General features: G+C 40.7%; 2 protein-coding genes and 1 long non-coding RNA gene across 7 annotated transcripts in view; 2 read left to right on the forward strand and 1 right to left on the reverse strand.

The window, feature by feature from the left end:
* The window catches only part of LOC307018746 (uncharacterized protein), a 155,886-nt gene that overhangs the window by 119,561 nt on the left and 9,958 nt on the right, over positions 1 to 26,367 (forward strand). The window lies entirely within an intron of this gene.
* LOC307017834 lies at positions 504 to 5,437 on the reverse strand. The gene is made up of 3 exons (XR_013802275.1): positions 5,055 to 5,437; positions 3,981 to 4,104; positions 504 to 3,801 (listed from the first exon to the last, which is right to left on the reverse strand). It is a non-coding gene; the product is annotated as an uncharacterized lncRNA (long non-coding RNA).
* Positions 5,533 to 25,171, forward strand: LOC307017833 (uncharacterized protein). Of its 5 annotated transcripts, XM_079647671.1 has the most exons (6): positions 5,533 to 5,877; positions 21,401 to 21,519; positions 21,869 to 22,046; positions 23,315 to 23,615; positions 23,889 to 23,931; positions 25,017 to 25,171. In XM_079647671.1, the coding sequence occupies exons 1-5, from the start codon at positions 5,868 to 5,870 to the stop codon at positions 23,908 to 23,910; spliced, it is 630 nt and encodes a 209-aa protein (XP_079503797.1). In that variant the 5' UTR covers positions 5,533 to 5,867; the 3' UTR covers positions 23,911 to 23,931; positions 25,017 to 25,171. The 5 variants fall into 5 exon arrangements, 1 of the variants encoding a protein (XP_079503797.1); XR_013802271.1 differs by having other exon boundaries at positions 5,537 to 5,877; positions 23,315 to 23,931; XR_013802273.1 differs by lacking the exon at positions 5,533 to 5,877 and adding an exon at positions 20,821 to 20,957 and having other exon boundaries at positions 21,129 to 21,519; positions 23,315 to 23,931.

Genomic DNA, 26,367 nt, shown 5'->3' on the forward strand with positions numbered 1-26,367 from the left:
CTTTATGGCTTTCAGAAAGGACAGGAGACCGACAGGTGACTATCAAAGGACTAGCAGCAGCAGCAGCAGCAGCATGATGATGATGTTAACTATGTTGTTTTAGGAATATCCATTGCAAATACATGGAATTCAATAAACATTGAATAGCATATCATGCAGTTTGTCTGTGCCTTTTCCTCCGTGTTGTCCTGGTTTGCTGTGCTGCCTCCTAGTCGCCACCATGGTTTGCTGTGCTGCCTGGAGATGCTCAAATCGCTCAGAGAAAGGAGTACGAATGTACGGCTTCCCCACTGACACAGAGCGGAGGAAAAAATGGCTGGCTCAAGTCAGCAGGAGCAATTTCACGACCAACAGCAACAAAATATGTGAGGTTATTGTATACAAACACTGCATTTGCACTTTTTCACAAAACGAAAACCACACCATTGGGAAAGCTTAATGTTTTGTTTAATACAAAAAAACAGGGAAAGGCTTGAAAAACACTGTGAGTTGAGACTCAGGATGCAGGGTGAGGGGTGAGGGTCTCAGTGCAGGTATTCAGGCTCCATTGAATCCCCCTCTGGTTCTTGTGCTGAAAGAGGGAGTAACAGACAGGAGAAAGGGTTATACACACCTATATAGCACACCTATTGGATGGGAAATTGCCTTGGGGAGATAAGGTGTGGTCTTTGTTCCCAACTGAAGTTATGGAACTTTATTATTTGTGAGTTTAACAAAGTATGACAAATGGCATCAGTAACAGATGTGATATACATTTCTATAAAGTTGTCACACATTCTTGGTCACATTTTATATACAGTATGTACAGTGGCAGTTCTACGGGGTGGCACGGGGTGGCAGCTGCCACCTCAGAAAAATGCCTTGCCACCCCAGCTGCCACCCCATTTGGCAGCTTTGTTTTGAAAGACAAGTTGTGGCTCATCGGACATTTATGAGAGAAAATCTCTAATGTCCGAGTACAAGTGAATGCAGCACAAGACGCGAGCCTTGTAACCCCCCCCCCCCCCTGGCGCGAGCTTGGAAATATGATTGGCGGCGATTTCATTTGAACGGGAGGACAGCGCAAAACGAGAAGCATTTCGGATACAAGTAGACAGAAGGAATGAGGTATTTGTGGTCAGGGTATGGCTGGGGTAGGCCACAGCCATACCAATAAATGGCTTAGCCCCACCATGAAAAATGATGTTAAAGTAAGCTAAATAAAGTCTGCCAACTCGCGCGGAGTAAATTGCACAGACAGCAGTTAGTAAGATTGATTTCAGTAGCCACTTGTCTGGAAATACCGAAGACTAGAAACGGTTTTGAAAACTTTTGTCACGTAGTGATCGTCTTCGCAATAGAACATCTTTGATAATGTCTTCTGGCCAATCAGAATCAAGATAACAGCGTGGTGTTGTTGCAGGAAGTCCCGACGGAGAATACTTTTGCTGTAGTACATCATCGGTACAACTATAAGACCCCACGGTTTGATGATTGATAGGTGTGTGGGCTGTCTTTCATTTTGACACACAGAACAATGGGGGCTATCCACCCTTATCCACAAGGTAAAGTAATTCACACAGCCTCTTCCCTCTCCTCTCTGTGAGGAGCAGCAGGTTCAGCTTTCAGAACAAAGTAACAAAAAACTAAAATGACATTCATTTTTTTAAATACGTTGTGAAGTAATATATATTTATTTATTTTTCTTCTTAAGAGAGCACCAGAATGTGTATTTGATGTTAGTATTTCAAAAAATCTCCTGGGGGACAATCCCCCCGGACCCCCCTGCAGGGGTTGGGTTTTCAACTCTTTCACGTGTCGGGAAATTGCAGGATTGGCTCCAGGTCACCCTTTTTATTTACTACAAGACAAATGTGCCTTTTTATTTCATACAGTTCAATTTGGATTGAGACGGAAATAATCTAAACCTCACGCGTGGCGTTTCACTGTCAAGGGAAGCGTGTATGTAATTACATTGCAAATACTGACTTGAGCCCCACCACTGTATGGGTTAGCCCTACCATAGATTACCCAACACAAATACTCTGGCGCCGCAACTGTTTGCGGTCTACTATGACAAAGAAGAGCCTATCAAGTTTGGCTGTACTCAGCATTGAATCAAAACGCACCATAGCTTTACATCTTAATAAGTTTTTGCTGATCAAGATGGTAATCGCCACATTCAGCTGTTATAGGCATGCCAACTTGATGCTCTGCTCACGGATGAGAATAATAAACTATGTAATATGATGACCTTACATGTGTAAATATATGTTTCTTCTTTGTGGGGGTCTGCCCCCAAAAAACAGTTTCAAGTCCTGAGAAAGTCAATTAAGACGGTGTGTAAAACTACACTGCCCAGCCAAAAAAAAGTAACCACTTTGATTTAACTAGGCGAGTAGGTAAGGACTTTCCACTGGATAATAACTGCAGCGATGTATGTTTTAGCTGAATACAGTTTTTTGTAACCCTAATTGATGCAGTTAGTCATTTCTTTAATGTTTGTTCTTTCTTATGTAAAGTCAAGGTTGTAACTGTTTGCAATGAAGTCGTGGGGCGCTGAACTGTTCCTTTGATTCTTTTGAATTATGATAGTAATTACTGGTCTTTCAAATTTGAAGGAGGGTGAGCAAGCATCTTGAGGAACGTTCATCATTAACTCCTCCAAAAAAATATAGTTTATTTAATAATAACACTGAATATGTGAATCATAACAGTGATTGACAGCTGATAGGAATAATATGATTGTTAATATTATCATATTCATACAGACACACATCGATGAGACGGTTAATTAATGTACTTATTGCAGCAGTCTGCATATTTGGTACCCCTGCTGGTCTAAGATTTAAACCAACTCATTCAGTTAAAATTCATTAAATTACGTGTGCCACCTTATATATTTATATTTAAGGCTTTACTGATGTGCTACAATAATCTCACCTAATGTTATTTTGTTAAAATATCAATATTGTGGATTTCCAAGTTAACATTGATTGATATGACTGCGATTAAATCAGAATATACTTCTGCCAGGGGATGCCACCCCTCAAATTCTCCTGCCACCCGCTTGCCACCCCATGAATATTTGTCTAGATCCGCCCCTGAGTATGTAATGAGTATAACATGTCCAGTAAGTATAAAGTGTTTCCTAATACTGTGTATTCAACCACTATGGAATATGTATGTGGGCAGACAAAACTGAGTTGTTCTGTGTGTGAAGTAACCTCAAGTCACTCCGCAGGCACATTTTGATGCAGACCAGTTTGTCAAGACAAAAAAGGGCAAGACTAGGCTGAGAGCAGAGGCTATACCCACCATCTTCGTGCATCGCCCTGTGGTCAAAAAGAGAAGGGCCCCTGCACCACGATTCACCTCGTGACCTGTATCTACAAAGCCCATAGCTCATGATCGCAGCTATAGAGTGAAAGGTGACACAGGTATAATAAGTATAAACTCTTAGTAACAAAAGTCATATTTCTTATTTTTAAGTGGTATAATATTTTAAATGTTCGAAAATCTACAGTGCCATGTCTTCTACTTACATTGGTCTCAAAGATTGAGGGAAGAAGGGATGAGGAGACTGAGAGAAAGGAAAGTGAGGGTGAAGAAAGAGAGGACATGGCTAGTGAGGAGAGACAGGGAGGGTGGACACCACCCACTCAGCCAGCAGCCAGTCAGCATACGAGGGAACCAGCAGCAAGTCAGCATACGAGGGAACCAGCAGCCAGTCAGCATACGAGGGAACCAGCAGCCAGTCAGCATACAAGGGAACCAGCAGCCAGTCAGCATACGAGGGAACCAGCAGCCAGTCAAACAGATCTATTAAAAAAATTAAAGAGAAAATTAAAGAGCCAAGAAGGAATCAGCAAAAAAGCAAAGTCTGCACTAAGAAAAATCAGGAAGGAAAATGCAGCTCTCAAGAAAACAATGAAAATTAGGGACAACAAATATAAGAAAACGTTTTCAAAAGACCAACTTAAGGCATTAGGCAGACTCACCACAAACGGGATGAAATGGAGCAATGAGACAATTAAGAAGGCTTTAAAAATTTGCTTTGCGTGCGGACCAACGGGTTACAAAACTCTGCAGGAATTGCAGATTCCCCTTCCAGGAATAAGGACACTGCAAAGAAGGATGCAATGTTTTAAGTTTGAGCCTGGTGTGTAACAGCTAACATCACTGCCCCTCCACCCGTAACATCACTGCCCCTCCACCTGCCAACATCACTGCCCTCCACCTGCCAGCACCCAGCCAGAGGAGCGCAAACAACAAAAACAAGCAAGGTGTCCCATCATGTACCTGGAAGTTTGGGTTGGCAAAATGGAGTAAGAGAGGGACTTGAAAAACCTTGGTGGCTCTCTACTCATGTTGTTACAGTTGTCTTGGTTACAGCTCTCAAGTTTTTTTTTTTGCCATTTCCACATCTTTAGAAAATATGAAATAAATGAAGTGAAATCAACCTCTTCTCTGGAGAAGAAACTTTGATTTCTCTGTCTTGTGAGTTTGCAGTCTTGCTCCTCCACCTGTAACATCCATGCCCCTCCACCTGCCATACAGTAGGTTACTAACAAGATTACTTATATAATACAGTGATAGAATACATGTTTAGTATGCTTACTTATATAAAACAGTAGTATTAAACTTACCTTGTGTTTTCACTCTCACTTAAGTCCCTCTCCCTTTGCCATCAATCCAAAATCAGGTAATAATCAACATAATCACAATGACACAATATGGTTCTGCTAAAAACACTCACTCTTACACGCACCAAAGTTATATTTATCTAATATTTAACTCCCTCCACCCCCGCATACCATCCTGTTTAGAAGCCCCTCTTCTCTAATTCAACAACGTTGGACGAAATGACATTAAGAGAACGGAATTTACAATTAAAAGGCTGTTCAACGTGTGTTGCTAACTTGATCCGGTATCCTAGCTTTATCTGTTATCTGTAAACGTTCCCTAAATCCACTAATTTAGGGATAATCCACTGACATCCTTTAATACACATGTTAATTTGAATCGGATGTACTGATAATATCCGCAATATAAATCTTTAAACTTCTTCTTACCTTTAAAAGTCCGTCACGAACGGTCTATTATGCTGCAACTCTACAGCTCTGCTAGCCTTGGCGCTAACTTCCGGGGAACGATTGAGAGGCTCCACGATCCGCCATCGCTGTAAAAAAGTGGTCCATTGGAATGAACGGAGATGAAGTAACACGGCGCTGTTGAGAACTAATCACGGGGTTTGTCAAACAGAGCACATGATGTAGTCCTAAACGATAGCTGGGGATTCTGGGTAGTGTAGTGTCTTCTGCCATCCTTTACTCCGAAAAAAATATTTGTTTCTCCGAATCGAAGGGGAAAAATACAAAAGCATTGCACACAATTTAAACCAATCAATGTTGTGTAATGAACAAGGATAATCTGGTGTTTTTTAGTCGATGAGTAGTGCAGATATCACTGTAAAATCAATCGACAGTAAGGGGAATACTTACTTCCGGGTGTACAATTCTCCGTTATCCAATGGGAATGGACGCTCACATTGCCCTTTAAGGGCAGCCGACACACACGAATGCTGTGCTTCCATGAGCGTCAAATCCCGCCGCAGATGGGAATACATTGCAATCAGTTGAAAGCTATTTGAAGACCTTTATGAAGCTGAAGGAGCCTAGGAGCGTCACAACTGCACCCCACGGGACCCTTACCAAATGTCGCTCCTGGACAATTATGGAGTGAGAGTGTGTTGGTAAATTGCACGGGGACTGTGGCTCATGCGCACAGGCTCGCATCAGGGATATCATTGTGACGCGGGCTTTTTTGCGTTGAGGAAGGACAGGAGACGCTGAAGAAGCAATGGCAGAGACCTGAGTGAAATCGAAATGAATATGAGTGAGTATGTTTTTCCTATGCAACATTTTAAGTTGGTTTATAAACATGCGGTTGGAATGTGAAATTGAGAGCGTTGTAACTCGCAGAAATATCTGCAATATTTTAGCATATGGCAACTAAGGTTGGCTAGCTGGAAAGCTAGCTAACTAACTTAATGATAGCCAGCAGGAATACATCACAGTAGCAACCAAACAGTTTTAAATTGAATTAGAAATGACTGATTGAAATAAGTACGTTTTGACTGAAGTGAATACCCAAGTGGTTCAGACTTGTGTGTTGTGAAATTTTTATTTAATATCGTGAAAGTGGGGCGAAGATGGCTGTTGGTCAGGTTTAGGGATATGTTTTTGACTGTCAGTGAGCTGGACCAGCTATTAACCGGTGGCAACTGAGCTGCATGTGGCGGGTGAAGACAGAAGCTTGCAGATAAAGAACAGACTGTGTGATGGCAGTTATTTTAGGCACCACTAATGTTACAGTGTGAGGGCTGAAGTATTATTTGAATTATTTGAAGGATTAAAGTAACGTGTTATGGCAGGAAAGTTCAATCTGGTATAGGCTATTCATTTTAATGTCACCTTATATAGAATGTGTTAAACTTGTGATTTCTGCATTGAGTGACTTCTGCCTAGCAGATGCCAAGAAGAGGCCCCTAGGGTCTCTGTTAATTATCAATAGTCCTTGCAATTAACAGGGGAATTCCCAGATACATTTTCAGATATAAGGCAGTTAAAGTCTTGTAGAATTAATGATTTATCTCCAACAGACCCCAAAAGAGGCCTTGAGACTTGGGTCACCCAGCAGTAAATGAGATAAAGGTCCTTTTGAGCTTATCAATAAAATGTATTCATTCCTAGTAAGCTGACTTCGGTGTGAAGGGAAGTTCAGGGAAGCCATTAAGCGATAAGAACAATTAACTTCTGTTAAAGATACATGATAGGATGTTTGTGTGTGTTGAAGATGTTTAGGGGGAATGAGTATGTGTCCTGTCAAAGAGTCCTCTGTCATGACTCCACATCATTGATTGGGGGATCTGCCTGAGGGCAGAGGGACAGAAACACACACACACACACACACACACACACACACACACACACACACACACACACACACACACACACACACACACACACACACACTGTGAAGCAACAGATGGAATCAACAAACTGACTTACTACCTGGGATCCTGCCCAGAAGGGAAACCGACCAATGGAACACTGCCAACTCACTGTCTAGCTCGCTCAGAAGTGAACTCTGTGTATAAATGTTGTGATCATTTTGAAGATCGGCGCTCTTTTTTTTGACTTGCCATTCCTGAGACGTGTCTCACACGGTGGTAGAACCTGAGCCCGGAGTACTCTGCAGAGTGCTTCGTGATTAGGTGAAGTATTTGTATGATTTTGCCATTAAAGCAGATTATTGTTTAACCCTTATCCTGGATGCTTTGAATTTTTCCTTCTTTTGAGAACCCGTTCATATAGGAACGGCGCGGAGCAGAGATTCTGCCCCAACAAATGGTGTTTCCCCGACGTGATGACGTCATGACGTGGTGACGTCATGAGTAGGGTTTTTTAGAGGAAAATCAGCAGCCAGCGGACAAATGGTCCGGAGAAGAGGCCTAGAATAATCTCTGACAACTAAAACGAGGATCCTACAATTGAAAGGTGAGCAGACGAGCCTGTTTCTATCGAAGGTCTGTAATTGGCTAAACTACATTTTAGAGTTGTCAGAGACATATTCCGGTGTCATAGTTGTTGCGGTGGAAATACAAATACATGTTTTAGTTGTAAAGAAGGATATTGAGTTCCTGCAGCCGGAAGGGTATTGAAGTCCCTGGCTTAAAAAGTGGAGGTACAGAGTCCCCACAGTTATACTGTCTGGAGTAGTTAAATGGTAGTATTGATTCTCCATATAGGACTGACTCAAAATAACAAATCCAAAGCTCGACGGAGCTGGAGATGAGTTATTTATGTTATAAGTGATCCAAAGGAGAGTAACGCAAACTTCAGAAAGTCATTCTGAAGTGACCGGGCCTCACTATATCCTTTGTTGTGTTGGGGTTGAATCTATAAAGCCAAACGTCACGATAAAGAGTTCTGTAAGCCTGGGTTACTATTCCATGTCAGCGTCACATCGTTGAAAGACGGTGTTGAAGCGCGCTGAGAGGCTTGCTAAACTTGTTGGAATAAACATCGGACAATAAAAGCTGAATAGACTGTACGGGGATTTTTTTCTGTGAATATTTACTGGTAACAAAGACAGTAAGTCAGATGAATAGATACGAAGTCGTAATGAAGGGAGAATTTGAACGAGAGGAGCGTGAGTTAAGAGCTTACGAGAACAGTGGGTTCAAGCAGAACAAGTGTGTCTGCTTGCTTTTATCTCGAGTGATCTGAAGTTGGAAGGAAATACATTGAAAATTAACAGATCAAGGTGTGATTTGAAGTGGTAGATATATTGAAATAAATAAGAAACAATGATTTGCTGCTATTTAAACATAGTCTTTGAGAACTGATTGATACCGTTGCATTGCGTTGTGAATTTCATGGTATTTGTCATTAACTAAGGATTGTACTTAATTATACTTCAAGGAAAATTATATTACATACAGTAACCTTAGGGGAAAGTAAAAAGAGATTTACTGAGTATATGAAGTACATTAAGGGTAAGGTTTTATTCAAATTAAATATGATAGGTGGATTTTTCCACCTAGTATAAAGACATAGAAAGAGGAGAATTTGTTAGACATGAAATAACGAACTCATTGGAAGAAATATATATTGTAAGGTTATTTAGGAGTTGTTATCATATACAGTTACTCTCAGTTGATGGTTGTTTAAAGTAGATAGGAAACTGAAAACGTAAACGATCCACCACAATGGTGTTTTTAAGTTTATGAAGAAGGAGTAGAAAGTAGAAAGAAGGTTTTTGTAAGTTTGTCAGTCAGAGGGAATCTGTTAATGTTTAAGCATGACAGAGGTGCTGCACGAGGCTAAAAGCCATCTCACACAGTTGGAGAACAAAAGAGGTTTTGATGAGAGAAGCTTGGGCCGGCAGCTGCAGGGCGCAGAGAGGAAGAGAGAGAGAAAAGTCAGATGGTTTGAAGAAGTATAGAGAGAGTACAGGTTATATAGAGTTACTAATATTCTGGATAATGTCATATTGTTTTATGAGTAACATAAAATAAGAATATATTTACTAGATATAAGAACAACAGGCTTATCTAGGTTAACAGAAAATTGCTATTAACCAGTTTCAGCTGCAACTATCCTATCTTTGTTCTAAAGAGAACATACGTTGCATTTACAATTAATATTAAGAAAAGTTCACAATAGATACCATTAAAGACCATTTGGGATTAATAGGACGAGTTTGTCATAAACATTCGTGCTTAGATGGAATAAAAGTGTTGAGATGTTCTCAAAAATGGGAGTTTTCACAATGCTTTTTAGTTTTTATTGAAACAATTAAGTAATAAGGACAGAAAAATGTTCCGTGATGATTTATTTAGGTTTCAGCTTTAGTAATAATGAAGATTACATTTTGTAATAATTCCTTTAAGTGTTCCAAAATATATTCATTAACTGTAGTCAGATTACTTGTTTTAAATATATAGCGCTGAATACAGTTGGTTGTGTATTCTGTTACAAATCTAACCATGCTTGTAACACACAACTTAGATAAACAATTTGAAAAAGAATAGAATAACCAAGTAGATAAAAGATGAATCTATAGTGGTTAAGAAAGGTGTCTTTGTTTTTCCTATTAACTTAGAACTGAAGTAATGAAGAATAGGAAGACTGTTACCATTAATGGGTTTAACATTCACATGTTTCAGTATTCCTGACCATATAGACACTCAGCTGTTTTATTTTGTAACCCGCTGAGGGAGAGATTTACATTGAGTTTTTCTCAGTAGCTGATTTGTTGTGATTACAGCAGCATTGGATAGTTGTGCGCCACCTTTGGGTTGTACTCTGAATCAGTGTGTTGGTGAAAAGTTGCTCATTACAGAAACAGAAGAACTGTGCAAAGAACGCATCTCTGAGGAGGTATTGACAGTTTGCTTGTGCCTCGTTGTCAAGGCAACAGTGGTGTGAAGAGGTACTGCAGTTTTTGGGGATTTCTGCTGTACAGAGGGCAACGTGTGTCTGCTGATTGTACCACATTGATCTAGAGGTCCCTTCCCCCTTAGGACATCCCAATGCCAGAGAGAGTTTCCTTGGAGCCCACTGACCAGGGCCGGTTCTAGCTTTTTGGGGGCCCTGCCACTGACTACAGCTGAAGAGGACAATGAATCATTGACTGTTCTCAATATGACAAGATCTTGAGACAGGCTGGTCTCAGTCTGTTCAGACTCTGAAGAAATCATGCAATGATTTTACAGCATAACTGTGCAAGAGTTTACCGGAAGGTGGTGTAGAACGATATGCTTAGTGTTTAGGAAGGGAGGCTGATTGTTTAATGATGGTCTGGAATACTGAAAAGATTAAAGTTTAATATCCTTGTTTGGCAAACAAGACATCTGATTATTATGTCACACATGATAATCTTGACATAGTGACTAGCTATGGGTAAACGTGTGGACGTTATACCATTATTATCATGAACTAAAAATAAATAGGGAAATAGTATCTGGTTAAAGATGAATGGATTTCATATCCTAGAGAGGATTAGTTATATTGCGAATACTTCACAAGGTATTTACTAATGTATTTTGAAGAACACATAAGAACACAGGTCCAGTTTTGTTTTGTCAGTTTTTTTAGACTTTGATAGTAAAAGAGTATTTAGGCTTATTTTTGTATATCTGACATTTTTTAAATATGTTGGCTATTCACTAGATAGAGAGATGGCATTACTCTCCATTTGTTAAGAACATTTCTGAAGATTAAATATTTGTTTCATTTCTAATATTCCTATTTAAGACGTAATTTTAGAGTAACAAGGCTGATGCTGAAATTGGAAAATATGTTAGTGGTTTGCATGATGTAAACAAAAAAAAGGTTTTGTTTGTTCAACCTCCAGTTAGATCTGAAACAGTAATAATGATTGATTTGGCCAAAGCTTAGTTTAACATCCTGATGTAACATTATGAGGTATGTTCACTTCTAAGGGTAAACAAATTGATAAAATGGATTATTATTATTATTGATTAATTTGGAAAATTAATTCAAAAGGCCGTTTTCTGCAGGTTCACTTAAGAATGCCTTGCATGAACATTTGTCAGGTATTGTGTTTCCTAGGGGTGGTATATTAATAAAGTGTATTGATCATTTGTTTGTTAAACATCTGAAGAAAATGGTGCTGCGAACACGAGAAAAACTTTGTTGCATTGGTTGACATCAACACAATGATGTCACTAGTACAACTCCAGCTATTAGAATATTAAAGTCTCTGCAGAGCACGACATGGCCGAAAAGACTGAGACCAAATGACCTTTGACCCTGACTGACAGTGTGACTTGAGAAAAGCACTATCAATGACTGACTCTGGGGCTGACCGAACTTGACTTTAAAACCTGACAGTGTGAGTGTGAATGGAATGCTGGCATGTGATCAGTGTAACTGCATGATTCTAAAACAATAACTAACCAAGCATGTTTTTAGACTAACACATTATTCTGGAGCTCCAAGGGAAACGAGAGGTTTCCTAAAAAATGTTGACATGTTTCTAATATTGATTGAGTTATAACAGGTAACACAGATGCAGAATCAGTGGCCAAGGGGCTACTGAGAGAGGTAATTCCAGAATGAGAATGAGAAGGTGAACTGTGATGATGAAACAATTTTGTAATATTTCAACAGGTATTAAAGTAACTGAGGTTTGAAATGTAGAAAGAACATATTACAGCTAAGTTAAAACATAGTAATGTATTGAGATATAATTTAATTTAGACACATCTTGTAACTAGCCTGGTAAAGAAGTAAAAGCCATAGACTGTTTAAATCATTATGGGGATGTACATTTAATTTAAATTCATAATAGAAAGATATTTGATGACAGTATGTTGGATTTCTGTATTCATTTTTTCAGCTTGATAATATCTAAGCAGTGACAGGTAGAAGCAGTCTCACCAGGAAATCATTCACTTCTTTAGTATCAACATTTTTAGTTGTTTTTAATCCATAACATTAGTGTGTTTCTTTACCAGAGACATTAGCAGTTCATATTATATTTAGATTTTAAATAGGATCTCAAGGATTTCATTTATAATAACACAGATGCTTGTCAGAAATTCAGAGCTATTGAGATATGTTATTTAGTTCACCTGAAGATGTTGGGGTTTATTTTGTTGACACAGGCCAAGTGTTAGGATTCTGAAGCTGCACTGGCAGATAGGAGGTCTGCAACTAATTTAGAAAACCTGTTCACAGACAGCTGTTGTTTTAAGATACCCCACCAACAGGCTCCAAGCGGCCTACCAGTGGTGGGTCAAACACCTGAGGGCCCAGAAGCCCTGAGCGTAGACTAGAGGGGTGGGTATCAGATTTCTCCACACAGGTTCCTGACGCCAAAAGGGGGACCCAAGGAGCAGGAGGCCGACACAGCGGAGTTCGTCTGGCTGAAGGTCATTAGGTCTAGGTGGCTCAACCCCAGGTTCTCCGGCCTCTACAGAGTGACCCAGAGGACGTCTCATGCCGTCCGCCGAGGAGCAAAGGGGGACATCTGGTACTACTGGAGCCAGTGTGCGGCGAGGAAATCACCGGCTAGGACCATGGAGGACATCAGGACATCATGCTTTGAATTTGTCCTTCTTTTGAGAACCCGCTCATATAGGAACGGCGCGGAGCAGAGATTCTGCCCCAACAGGGCTAGCTTGCTAACGGTAAACCAGCTAGTGGTTGGGCGAGCGAGAGTGAGAGAGGGAGCGGGGCTCAGTGATGCAAATTAGTCGCTTTTCGGCGCCTACCGCTTTTTTAACGCTGATTTGGGTGACTTTTGTGTAATTCGTGGAGAGGGGGGGGGGGGGGTTTGGAGTCCGTCCAACTGACGGACAACTTCTAGACCGCAACATAATTACTCAAGTGAGTGCCTTTTTTTCCTGGCCAATGACAGGTTCCTTGAACACAACACTAGCGTAACGTGTCTTCACGTGGTTATGTCTCTTCTGAAAGGAGTGTAGACTAGAGTGCTGACAGAGAGCACCGGAACGCCGCTCCAGCTTTTCAAATATTTCAATACCCATAAGGAGTATGGGGGTTATTCCCTATCTTTATTCAAGAGCGTGGTCTTTACATTTGAGAGCCTACTTTATTGATTTCACGTTCAGAATATGTATTTATTTCCCTCAAACACTGTCCTCGCACTCAAATAGTGCCTGCTTGCGCTTAGATCTGCTCTGCTTCTGCTCAAACTGTACGCTTGCACTCAGATATATTGCTGCTTACAGATTTCCTGTGTTCCAGCTTAAAACCTTCTCCTCGCACTCAGGCTGTTACTGTGCGCTCGTGAAATGTCTGCTCTCAGATTTCTTCTGTGCGCGCTCGGATCTTTTGTGCAACCACCCTGTCAAAATCCCTCAACCAATAGGAGGCCTGGTGTCCTTGCGGGTGCGTTCGATTTACTTATGGTGCGTTCGCTTTACTTATGGTTTATAAACTACCGCCCTCCACGGCTTTATGTACTTCACTTGTTTAATTTACAAACATTTTTTTGGGGGGGGGGGGGGGGGGTAAGCACAGTTAGTATATATCAGGGTGTCCGCGGGGTCTTAAAAAGTATTAAAAGTTGATAAATCAATTTAGCGAAAATTAAGGCTATTAAATAGTATTAAACGGCATTTTCCAAGGTATTAAGAAGGTCCACAGCAACGTCAACATGAAACACCCTTTAATTTACTGAAACGACATGTCGGGAAACCCCCCAAGGCGGCCCCATGCATAGCGCGCCGTAAAATGCTTATTATTATTTTAAGTTTCGTTGCCTTGCTCCGCTCTGTGGGGGGGGGGGGGGGAACTAAACGACTACGGTAACGGGTCCCAAGGTGGGTAGACCGGCATACGCAATGCTCTGCGGGTCCAACGGCTCCGTGTGTGCCCTATATGATCATTTTCTGATAACGATGAAATAGCCCGCCTCCCTCTCCCCGCGTCTCCTGCTGCTGCTGGGCTGTCAGAAGAGGGGGAGGAAAAGAGAGGCAGTCACCATTTATTAAATATTATTATATTATTATACAGAGACCAGAGTCGTTATCAATTTGTTTGAAAGCTCAATAAATAACAAAGAAGACCTCTGACCGGCACTTTTCTAATTTTGTACGGAAGATTTAAACTTTAACGGACTTGTTGACCGGCGGAACATTTTTTTTTCGGAAACTCTGCCGCACTGTCCCCTCGTTCCTTGGAAGAGGCGGTGAGGTCGGTGTTTTTCATTTGCTGGTGGACTACCTGAGAGATAAACAGCAGGAGAACACGCCGTCCACCGCGGAGAATAAACAGAAGGGCAACCATGGCAACCATGCTCCAGGGTCTTCTTCACTGCTTTTGTTGTATTTCGGGCAACAGCAGCGCCACTTACAGGCCTGGCATATGTACTACATCGTTTCCAGCATTTCCAGCGGTCTAGTGTGAACGGACACGTTAATGAATCGAATGCGTGTGAACGGAATCCTTTTTTGGGCTTGCGTATGCGTTTTCCGTATGCGTCCTCGTGGGCCGGGGTCTAAGCCAAACTATATCCGGTCACAGATATCTGCTATTTTAAAGTAAAGTCAACAAATATCGACCCTAAATATAGTCTATATTAAGAACGAGAAAAGTCATAACATATATATCCTTTTTTGTAAACATATGACAAATCTGTGACGGTGATGACGTCAGAGCATCATCCTATGTGCCAGGGCTTAGCCCCGGACAGCCCCAGCCCAATTTAACCCTGGGTATTTGAGAGGGAGCTCCTATATGGCATTACCCCGCTGAAGCTCACCAAAGTTAACATATTTCATAGTTCAAAGTTTGTCAATTGTTTTGTTATTGGTCAAATACTGGTTTCTAATGGTTTCTGAGGAGTTTTACTGGAATGAAAGAGCACAGAGTCTACAGAAGCAACAAAGCAGCATACGCATTAAACCTGACCTTCACAGAGAGGTTGAAGTTCATGTGGAGAGGAGGCTTCAGTAGTCTGTCTGCACTCTGTTTAGTTTTGCTATCTTACAATCAATATAGTAAATGTGAGGTAAAATGTGTTGCCAATGTAACGGTTAGAACTCAAAGTTGCGATTGTTTCATTCTTGCCCTCATATTACAAGAATGGATGGTTGAAGCACTCTTAGCTGCTTACACTTTATTAAACTTTTACATAGAACGTAGCATAACATTTACACCCTGGCTTCATCCGCATGCCTGCTCCGGTGTGTGTTCCACTCAACCGGGTCCGTGTGGAAACATATAACAACTATTGTAACATCCTTTTTCTTTTTCTTTTTAAATGTAGGTACAAAATCACTTATTAATTTTTTTCCTTAAATACAAATTTCCAAATACAATTTTCACTCAACATTTTTTCTTTTAAATCCCCCCCAAAGTCCTTGAGTCACATAACATCAGTGACCCCATATCAGTGTGCATAGTCCTGCAAGTACTGTTGCCTAACAACTGGTCGGCCAGCTCTGGTAGTCACAGTCTGTTGTGTGTCATACATGACTCTGTCAGGGGTTGTAACAATTTCTGGAGTCGTGTGAGTGTCAACAGTCACCGTACGGGCTGTCACACTCGGTACTGTGCCCTGGTCCCGTCTCAGGTGACGTCGATTCCTCCTTAGAACACCTCCATTCTCCAGCTGCACCGTGTAGGACCTGTGGTCAACAGCCTCCACCACAGTAGCCGTCCTCCAGATCGTGTGTGGTTCGTAAGGCTGAACTCTAACCCGGTCTCCCTGTTTGAGCATGTCCATGTCTTTAGCTGTCCTGTTGTAGTATGTGGCTTGCTTCTCCTGCCTGTCAATCCGCTCTCGTGTTGTCTGTTTCACCTCGGGTTGTAGGAGACTGTCCCGAGCAGGTAGTAGAGTTCTGGTCCTCCTGCTAAGCAGTCCCTGAGCCGGGCTTGTAGTCAGTCCTTGAGTAGGTGTGTTGCGGTGATCCAACATAGCCAGGTACGGGTCCTGTCCCGCCGCCTTAGCTTTCAGCATCAGTCGTTTTGCAGTTTTCACAGCGGACTCGGCCTTCCCGTTGCTCTGTGGATATCCAGGAGACGACGTTTTTTGCTCGAACTCCCACAGCCGACTGAAACGCTGGAACTCTTGGGACGAATACTGGGGCCCATTGTCCGAAAAGAGAATAAGCGGAATCCCCTTACGGGAAAAGTGAGCTTTCAGCTTCCTAATCACAGTACTTGACTTTGTATCTGGTAGGTAGTCAACTTCCCAAAAGTTGGAATAGTAGTCCACTGTAATGAGGTAGTTCTTATCGTTAAAGGTAAACAAATCTGTACCAACCTTGGCCCATGGTCTGCCTGGTACCTCATGTGGATGTAGTGTCTCTTTTTGTTGTTTCGTGTCAACTGATCTGCAAATGTCACATTTCCCTATGAACGTTTTTATCTGTTCATTCATTCCCGGCCAGTAGACACATTCTCTGGCACGCCTGAGGCATGCCTCCACACCCAGGTGAGAGGAGTGGATCCGGCGGGTGATGTCCCTTTGTTGTGAATATGGGATGACAGCTCTCTCCCCTCTGAAGATGATGTCATCCTGTATACTCAGTTCCTCCTGGAATGAGTAGTAGTGCATAATATCTATCGGTGTGTCTTTCTTATGTTTAGGCCATCCCTTCTGAATGGTGTTGCTAAGTGTCTGTAGCGTTTTGTCTCCTTGTGTAGCAGAGCGGATTGTGCTCAGTCTCTCTTCAGAGATAGGCAAGTAGGCCACCATATTGACCGTCTCAATCTCAACTTCCACTGTTCCTGCAGATGAGCTCTCTGGTAAGTATGCTCTACTCAATGTATCTGCAAGTAACATGTCACGACCTGGGACATAAATCACATCAAAATCATATCTCTGAAGTCTGAGCAACATACGTTGGAGTCTCTTTGGTGCACTTAACAGTGGCTTCTTGACAATGTTCTCCAACGGCTTATGGTCACTCTGTACTGTCACTTTCCGGCCATACGTGTATTGATGGAACTTTTCCATGCCATAGACAATAGCTAAACATTCTTTTTCTATTTGGGCATAGCCCCTTTTGGTTGGTGTCAGTGCTCTGCTCCTGAATGCTACAGGTTTCCCTTTTTGAGTCAGTGCTGCTCCCAGCCCCGTTTCTGAAGCATCACACTGCAATGTCAGTTCCTCTTGTGGGTCATAGTACTTCAGTACTGGTGTTTTGGCTATATTGTCCTTGAGCCTGCTGAATGCTTCTTCGTGCATTTCTGTCCATTCCCACATATTTCAAACTCCAGGCGGTACTGTTTTTGGTTCCTTGGGTTTCTCACCTTCACTTTGCATTTGCCTAGTGGATGCAGCCTGGTCTTGTTGTACATTACCAGCACTGTCTTAGTGCTCTCCAGCTGAGTTTCAGGGCTCAATAGATTCACAGGGATGACATTACAGCTAGCTCCACAGTCTATCTGAAACTTCACCAGCTCCTTGCCGATTAGCATCTCTGCGAAAAGCTGGCTGTTCTTGGCTTTGTCCTCCCCGGCCTCTTTACCAGTCACTGTCAGTATCTCTGCAGTGGTGACACTCAAGATGTCCTCATATTCCTCACTGTCCTGTTTAGTCACTTGGTGTACTTGTCTTCCTCTCTTGTCTTTATCCTGTGTGGTTTTACATTTGACAGCAAAATGATTTTCTTTACCACATTTTTTGCAGCGCTTTCCAAAGGCTGGACACTTGTTCTTGTCCCTCTCATGTGTAATCCCACAGAATTTGCATGAAACTGTGTTTGTGTTCTTATCCTGCCATGCTGTCTGTTTCATCATGTGCACCTCCTCCACTGTATGTCTTGCAAGGGTCCTACTATTTTCACGTGACAGTTCTGTAGCCCTGCACAACTGTAGGCAGTTGTCCAATGTCAGGTTGTCCTCCCTGAGCAATCTCTCTCTCAGTCCTGAATCCATAATGCCACATACTATTCTATCACGAATGAGTGAGTCTCTTATTTGTCCAAAGTTGCATGTGCTGGCTAACATTCTTAGATCAGTGACATATGTATCAATGTTTTCATCCTGTCCCTGATTTCTCACGAAAAACCGATATCTCTCCACTGTTTAATTTACCTTGGGGTTGCAATGTCCATCGAATTTTTCAATGATGTTCTTCACTGTCCTCCTCGCTGTAGTCACATCACTCATCAGAGTTTCACAAAGTTCTCTACCAGTCTCTCCAATCAGGTAGTAGAACAATTTCACGTTCATTGTTTAATCTGCCTCTGGCAAAGAAAGCTCCAAGTAAAGTGTAAACTCCTCTTTCCATGATTTCCATGACTTTGCAAGATTGCCAGAGACCAAACACAATGTTGATGGGGGTTTCAAACCTTCCATGGCCGACCGACGATCGTCTTCCCCAGCCCACTGCTTGTTATTAGCTACAGGCTAGCTGGTTAGCTGCACAGCAAAAGTTTGTTTTCTTTATCTTCTTTTGTACTGCTCTCTTACTTCCAAGTTTCCAATTTCCGCTGCCACCATGTTTCATTCTTGCCCCTCATATTACAAGAATGGACGGTTGAAGCACTTTTAGCTGCTTACACTTTATTAAACTTTTACATAGAACGTAGCATAACATTTACACCCTGGCTTCATCCGCATGCCTGCTCCGGTGTGTGTTCCCCTCAACCGGGTCCGTGTGGAAACATATAACAACTATTGTAACAGCAATGAGGTCTTAAAATGTATGGAAAGGGTCTAAAAAAGGTCTTAAAAGGTATTAAATTTGACTTCAGGATTCCTGCATATACCCTGTATATTTATAAAACTGACAAGTCAAATAAAGCAATCTGATGTTTCTTAGCCATGATATAATCAGCATATCCCGAGTATAATTGTAGTTACTTTTCACAAGTCAGTATCCCTCCGCTTCTGAAAAAAGCTACAACCGTACAACTGTTAAAGCTTAAGATGGAAACATTTAAGGTTAACTTCGACCTCCGGGGTGGCCTTATTATGGAGGAGTGGATTGAGAAGGGCCTATCTCCAGAAAAAAAAGCACCTAAACGAAGACAATGCTGTCTGTCTAATATGTTCGCTAGCTGTTATTGTTGTTGCATAGCAACCACCTCGCACTATGTTTTGTGCAGAAGGCAACGGAGGGACTATTTTATTCCCGGGCTGATTTTTAGTCCCAGTCCGCCACTGAACGTAGCTATTATGTAAGGTGCTGGTATATATATACTAACTGTGCTTCCCCCCCCCCCCCCCCCCCCCAAAAGTTGTAAATTAAGGAAGTGAAGTACATGTTATGTTATAAAGCCGTGGAGGGTGGTAGTTCATAAACCAAAGAGTAACCGCCCTTACGGGACGCTCTAATAAGTAAAGCGAACGCACCCGCAAAGACACCTGGCCTCCTATTGGTTGAGGGATTTTGACAGGGTTGTTGCACAAAAGATCAGAGCGCGCACTGAAGAAATCTGAGAGCAGACATTTCAGGAGCGCACAGAAACAGCCTGAGTGCGAGGAGAAGTTTTAAGCTGGAACACAGGAAATCTGTAAGCAGCAATATATCTGAGTGCAAGCGTACAGTTTGCACCAGGGGTGCTGGCTGAGGGGAGAGAGGAGCCAGGGCTCAACATTAAGGACTGCCCGATGGCCCGGGGCCATCTAGTATTTAGCTCGGGCAATGAAGCCTCACCTGCTGGTTGCCCGATCGGGTATTCTACCTGAAGTGTGTGTTTTGTCCGCTCACCGCTGCATGTGATCATGCAGCGCTGCGTGTCGACTCGATCTCTCTCTCCCGTCAGATTAGACTTCACTCGCGTTTATGTCCATATCGATCAGATCCAGCTAGTTCTATCTAATGATATGACTACCTGCTTATTAAAAGACACCTAAACAATAAGTGTCGCTATGCGACTGGGTGAGGCCACAAAGTATAGCGCAGCATTATGCATTTGTTTACATGCCCACCGGAACCCCGAGGCACCAACAGATCAACGCACAATCAACCCATACAGGACATCTCTTTCTCCCAATTAAGTGTTAGACATTAGAATTGACTATTCTTGTCTGTCACATAAGTGGCGCAACTGAAGCGGTATTGCGCTAAAGGGAAATGATTTTGACCAAAGAGATTTAGATTTGCCGGATAACGGGAACTCTTTCGACCAACTTACAGTAGATAACATTACAAACATTTTTAACAGGGCCATAATAGTGTAAATAATGTTTATTTTGGCAGTTACAACTGAATTTAATGTTTTCTACTTTTTTACATCTGGGAAGGCATTTGCCTTCATCAGATGGAAAGTGTCTTGACAAACAACTTAAGTATTTCTTAAAGCTATGCAGGCCATGCAAGAGAACAAACACAAACAAGAACAAACAAACTTGAAATTGTACAATATAATATTGTGGTGGTTCATCTTATAATTCAGTCTAGAGAATGCACCAGACAGCATCTAAGACCTGCAAAAATCTTTTCTTTTCTAGGGGGAGGCGGCGAGGCCCCCCAAACCGTTCGTGCCATTTCGTCCGTGCACATTTTTCAGGGCAATCTCTATTGGGCTCAGGGCCATCTGTAAATTAGCTTAGATGGCCCACAGGGCCATTTCCCAAAATCCTTAATGTCATGCACTGGGAGCTGTTGATTATTGTTATTGATTAATGCATCAGTGTTTCTTAGAGTCAAAAACACTAAACTCACAACTTAAAATGAAAGCATTTAATTTATTTAATAAAAGAACACATGTTCAATGTGAAAAGTGACAGTAGATATAGATTAGTTGCAATTTGGTGCTATATGTATATGTGTGTGTGTATATATATATATATGTATATATATATATATATATATATATATATATATATATATATATATATATATATATATATATATATAAAACATTTTTTATAAAAAAGTTTTTTTCAACACCTTGAATTTCAGGGGGAGCGCGGGGCTCCGTTGTCGGGGCGCAGCCCCCCTCCAAGAGAATGGTAGGGGAAACACTGATATGCACAGTATAAATGCATATGTGTGCCAGAGTAATGCTCAGATTAATTATTATTGCATATAGAGTAATGCACAGATGAATTATTATTACATAGAGTATTGCACAGATGTTATTGTTATTCTAAATAATCCTATTTATTTTTCCTGTTTTACAGCTTCATTACAACACTTACTATCACCAACACACACATATCCACACACACACACATATAAAACCAACGGCACTTTTAAGAGCCACTCTTTCTCTCACTGTCTCTCTTTCTATCACTCTCTCTCACTTTCTCTTTCAATCACTCTCTCACTTTCTCTTTTAATCACTCTTTCACTCCTACAAATGGCTGGAGGGTCACAAAAAAAGACCTGCCCAAACTGTAGAGAAAATATTTACTGTGGAAATAAAATCTGCCCACTATGTGAACATCCACAGCCAAACAATGTGAGACTCAAAAGAAAATGGACAAATTCCAAAGCCAGCAGAAGCAGTGGTTTTCATCCATGAGTAAAAACAGAATCAAGTCCCACGTTCTTGATGACGCTGCCCTTCTGGTATGTAGTTTACAGAATTATCTCATTCACCAAAAGTGTGAAAAGTAGTTTTATTACTTTGACAGAGGATTATAAGTGAACTGGTATTGCTTCACATCCACAGTATTAATTGTATCATTAATGAGAATATAATTCATGATTAATGATTTTCAAACAGAATGAACTATTATGTGTAGGTAGTTTAGAAATTGTCTCATAAGTTAAAAATCCCAATGTATCCAACAAAACATTATGAACAAATCATTGTTTTTATTATGATGCCAGGATATTAGGATCAATTCAAATGTGAACAACAGTTTTGTGTATTTATCTAATTGATCTCTCTACCTCTCAACAATTATTTTCCCAGCTGGAGAAGTTGCATGCCCTTGGCTTGAAGCCCCTGCTGCTGCTGGCGTATCCCCCTACCAAGAGGGTGCCACGGACATCTAAAATGAAGGTTTTGATGCCCATGCATACCCAGCGTAGCCCATTAGCCAAGACATGCCTCGACAATGTGGAGGCCATTTTCAAGCTGATGGCTGCAGGTGAGATTGCATTTATTTAATAACCATCTGCACGAGTCACTCATGCATATTTGACTATCTGTTATACAATTTGTGGTGTTGATTTGTCCTGTTTATTTCAAAGCAACAAAGAGAGTAATTTTAAAGAGCTGGGGTCTCATTTATAACTGTTATGTATGCACAAAACAGGGCTTGAAAGAGGTGTATGCCACTTCCCATGCAAAAGTTGTAATCTATGTATTTCTTTTAATTGACAGAAGATTATGATGACAGGGGAAATTGTCTATGCAGATGGTGAGGTGGTGAATTGAAGCCAGATTGTAGAAATACATGTTATAAGCATCATTGTACATATAATAAAGCCTATGAATCCTAATTATATTGCAGGCCAAAACTTAAATAAATACATTTTGTTCACTTATCAAACTTCCATTTTCCAATGATAACCCAGTGTGGGGGATACCATTGACTTTTGCAAATATTGAAGCGATCAGTTTGATTGCTGTAAACATTTAATTACTGTATGATACTCATAATGCTGCATGTTGGACCACTGTCACTGCTAGGACCCCCTGCATGTAGGAATTAAGAGGGGACAAGTGTTCTGGGACATCCTCCACCACAATCAGAGTCACAGTCACACAGTCAGAACATTTTTTTGTTTCTTCTTCAAATAAATTGCGCTGAGCAGTGGCTCTGTGGACAACCCTCAGCTTCTCTGGCTCCTCTGCCCTGATGCCAAGCAGATACCTGTGGGTGACATCATACTCAATCAATTTTTTTTTTACAGTTTAGCTTGATTAGGGTTGCCTTTGTTTGCATGTTTTGCACATTGGCCTAATTTCATATTTTATAATGTATGTGTGTGTATTCCATGTTCCTGTTTTCAAACATTCAATGTTCAAAGGTGTTATTGTCATATGCACCGCTACAGCGTAGTTTTTGGAAATGACAATCTTAACTCCCAGGCTCCTCCAACAATGCAGCATACAAACAGTACAGGAAGAAATAAAATAGTGCAAGAAGAAACTAGTCCAACAACGTAGGTGCAAAACTAACATGCAGGAATAAGTCAAATATATACTTATAAAATAGAATAAGATAAGACAGAAAGTAAAATGAAATACTAATATGGGGAGGCATGAATGAAAATCTTGTATAAACAGATGTGGATATGTATAAATATATTATATATGAACAGATAACTAACCAATGCAACATTATGGTATTATACATAATAAATAAATATGTGGGCTTTTAAACATATTTGTACTACAAACCCTTTGTAGGTTGGACAAGACTCAACCCAGACCAAGAGGAGAACCCTGACACACCAACACCACCCCAAGACCCACCCAACCAACTGCCCGATGGAAGCTGCATCTTAAATTTGGTGCCATGTGATCCATCACCCATCACCCATAGACAGCAACCACAGGAAACAGCAGATCCACCACCACACCAGGCTCCAAGCACCCACCCACCACACCACCACACCAGGCTCCAAGCACCCACCCACTACCAAACCAGGCTCCCAGCACCCACCCACCACCACACCAGGCTCCCAGCACCCACCCACCACCAAACCAGGCTGGTTGACAGTGTTTGCTGTTGGATACATTTCTGAATTTGTATAGCAATTACTTTATCTTACCTTGAAGGAATGCTGTTGTCCAATTCACAATATTAAGCTATTTGTGTAAACATCCTGTAAATCCCTCTAGTCGGTCAGACTTCTTTTTTCACGACTATTTTTTTTAATATATGCAAACTATTTGAACAATACATATATCATAAGTACTTGTGAAAGTAAAAAGTTCAAAGAGCATACAGATGTACAATGTCTTTGTCTGCCTGCCACAGGGGGGACGGAGCACCTTTATGACTGGGAGCCCTGCACCATTTGGTATGTTAATTGGCTTTTGTACAATTACATCTATGTGTGCTGTTAACATTTGTGGTAATTGTTGGCACGCCATTATCTTAGGTGGCATTTGTTAAAGAAAAATGCAAAAAGTTATGCTGTCTGTAGCACCAGCTATACACAAGTTATTTTAAATGTGCAAAGTCCACACTAAACGATAAATTGAAACTAGGTAGTTTATTTAATTAAAGCTGTGTCAATATTTGATTCCACCACAGAGACACCAGGTTCACGTTAGCTACTCTGGTGTTAAGTCCACACTTACTAAAGTATTAGTTAATAATTACCAAACAACAACAAAAATGTAAAGGAACTAGGACAAAGAATTATGATTAGACATTCATCTACAGATAGTGCAAATCAACAACAGTGACAATCAAGTGGTGAAACTGTAAACTACAACAAAGGGTAATATATCAGTACCCTATTATTGGGCAGATCAAATTGTAACGTAACAAACGCATCATGATATCATTTCCCCAAGACGATCTATAGACTGTTTGTTATCTATTTGATCCCTTATCTTGGAATACAATGTGCCTGTTGGAGGAGTTATTATTCACTTGAAATGTTCTGCTGTAAGGCTCGAGGGATGCAATGATTTTACATGTTGATGCTATGATAATAGTCTGAGGAAACATCACCTTTGTCAGGGTTTTACAATTATTACACTAAGGATGGATGAATGTGTACTTATAATTAGAGGTTTTATAGGATTTTTCCACAACATTTTGGCATTTTCAGCTGCTGAGCCTATTTACCTTTGTTAACACGATTAACACGTTTTCCATATTTTTCAATGAGCAACAGTTGCTGTAAGGAACCATAACGTACTATAATGTAGTTGTTTAGAGAGTGAGAACAAAAACACTCAGTGTAGCTGAACTGTTAAAAGTGACATTAGTTAATCGCTGCATCCATACAGTGGAATACCAAATACTTCACTTGTCTTCAAACGTTTCTAAAACAGTATAAACATTTTAAAGTAGCCTAATGAAAATCAATTGAATGTGTATTAATGCTCACTAATTCTTCTTCACCCTCCCTTTATTTTATTTTTTTCTCAGTGGTATGTCCTGGCCTCCATCCTGGCAAGCAGCCTGATTCCCACCCCATGCAAATCCCATTGCCAAACCAAACAATAAATGTTTTGGTGTTTGTATGGAATTAATAAAGTGCAACAGTTTAACAACTGCAACAGACTTAACATTGTTTTGACTTGAAGGATTGTTGCATTGTTTTATGGCCACTGGCAATTAATTTCACAGGTGAATTGCATATTGATGTAAAATGAAGCTCAGCGCAAGTTCTTTCAGGAAGACTGGGTATGTGTATATATATATATATATATATATATATATATATATATATATATATATATATATATATATATATATATATATATATATATATATATATATATATATATATATATATATATATATATATATATATATATATATATATATATATATATATATATATATATATATATATATATATATATATATATATATATATATATATATATATATATATATATATATATATATATATATATATATATATATATATATATATTAGTGGTGGGCCGTTATCGGCGTTAACGTGCTGCGTTAACGTGAGACTCTTGTCGGCGATAAAAAAAAATATCGCCGTTAATCTATTCTCAAAGTTGGGTTGGGAGCTGGGTCTATACTACGCAAGCTATGATGACTTTCACCTTGATAATTTAGCGCGGATGTATACCTAGCCGAATTGCACTGTAGGGGGCGAGATCGAGTCTTTGACCTGTGTTTCTTCTACGGTCTATGGATCTGACCCCGGTCAAATCAGCCACATTAAGCGTGACATGCTAACATGGATACAGCAGGTATGAAGCCGCCGGGTTTGCTTCAGGGGAAATTTATTTTTAAGAAGCTTCCCGATGGAAACCTCGACAAAAATAAGGTTGTTTGCACCTTGTGCAATGCGGAATTAGTTTACTGTAGGAGTTCATCCAGTCTCAAGTACCACCTAAACGCAAAGCATCCCTTAGCTAATGCGGAAGATGCCGACCAGCACGCAGAAGAGAAAGCTACGAAAGTTGAGAAGATGGTAGAGGCGAGGTCTGTAGCACTGACTGGGGACCATTGGACGTCCGTTAACAACGACAACTACATCGGCGTTACAGTACACCTCATCGATGCTAGCTGGGAACTTCACTCCTTCGCTTTAGGTATGCTACTGTTAGAAATTAAAATCAATGTTTTAATGGGGAAATGTAGTTTAAACATGCCGTCAGTTTGAATGCTCTTTTATACTGAAAAAACAGAAATTCTTGTGCACAAGCAGTTAAGCTTTTATTCTGAAAATCCTTCATCTACGGTTAGCATTTAGCATGTGGCTAATATACGATTTCCTGAAGAGGTGAATTTA

The sequence above is a fragment of the Notothenia rossii genome (assembly GCF_949606895.1).
Source record: "Notothenia rossii genome assembly, chromosome: 9".
Taxonomy (NCBI): Eukaryota; Metazoa; Chordata; class Actinopteri; order Perciformes; family Nototheniidae; genus Notothenia; species Notothenia rossii.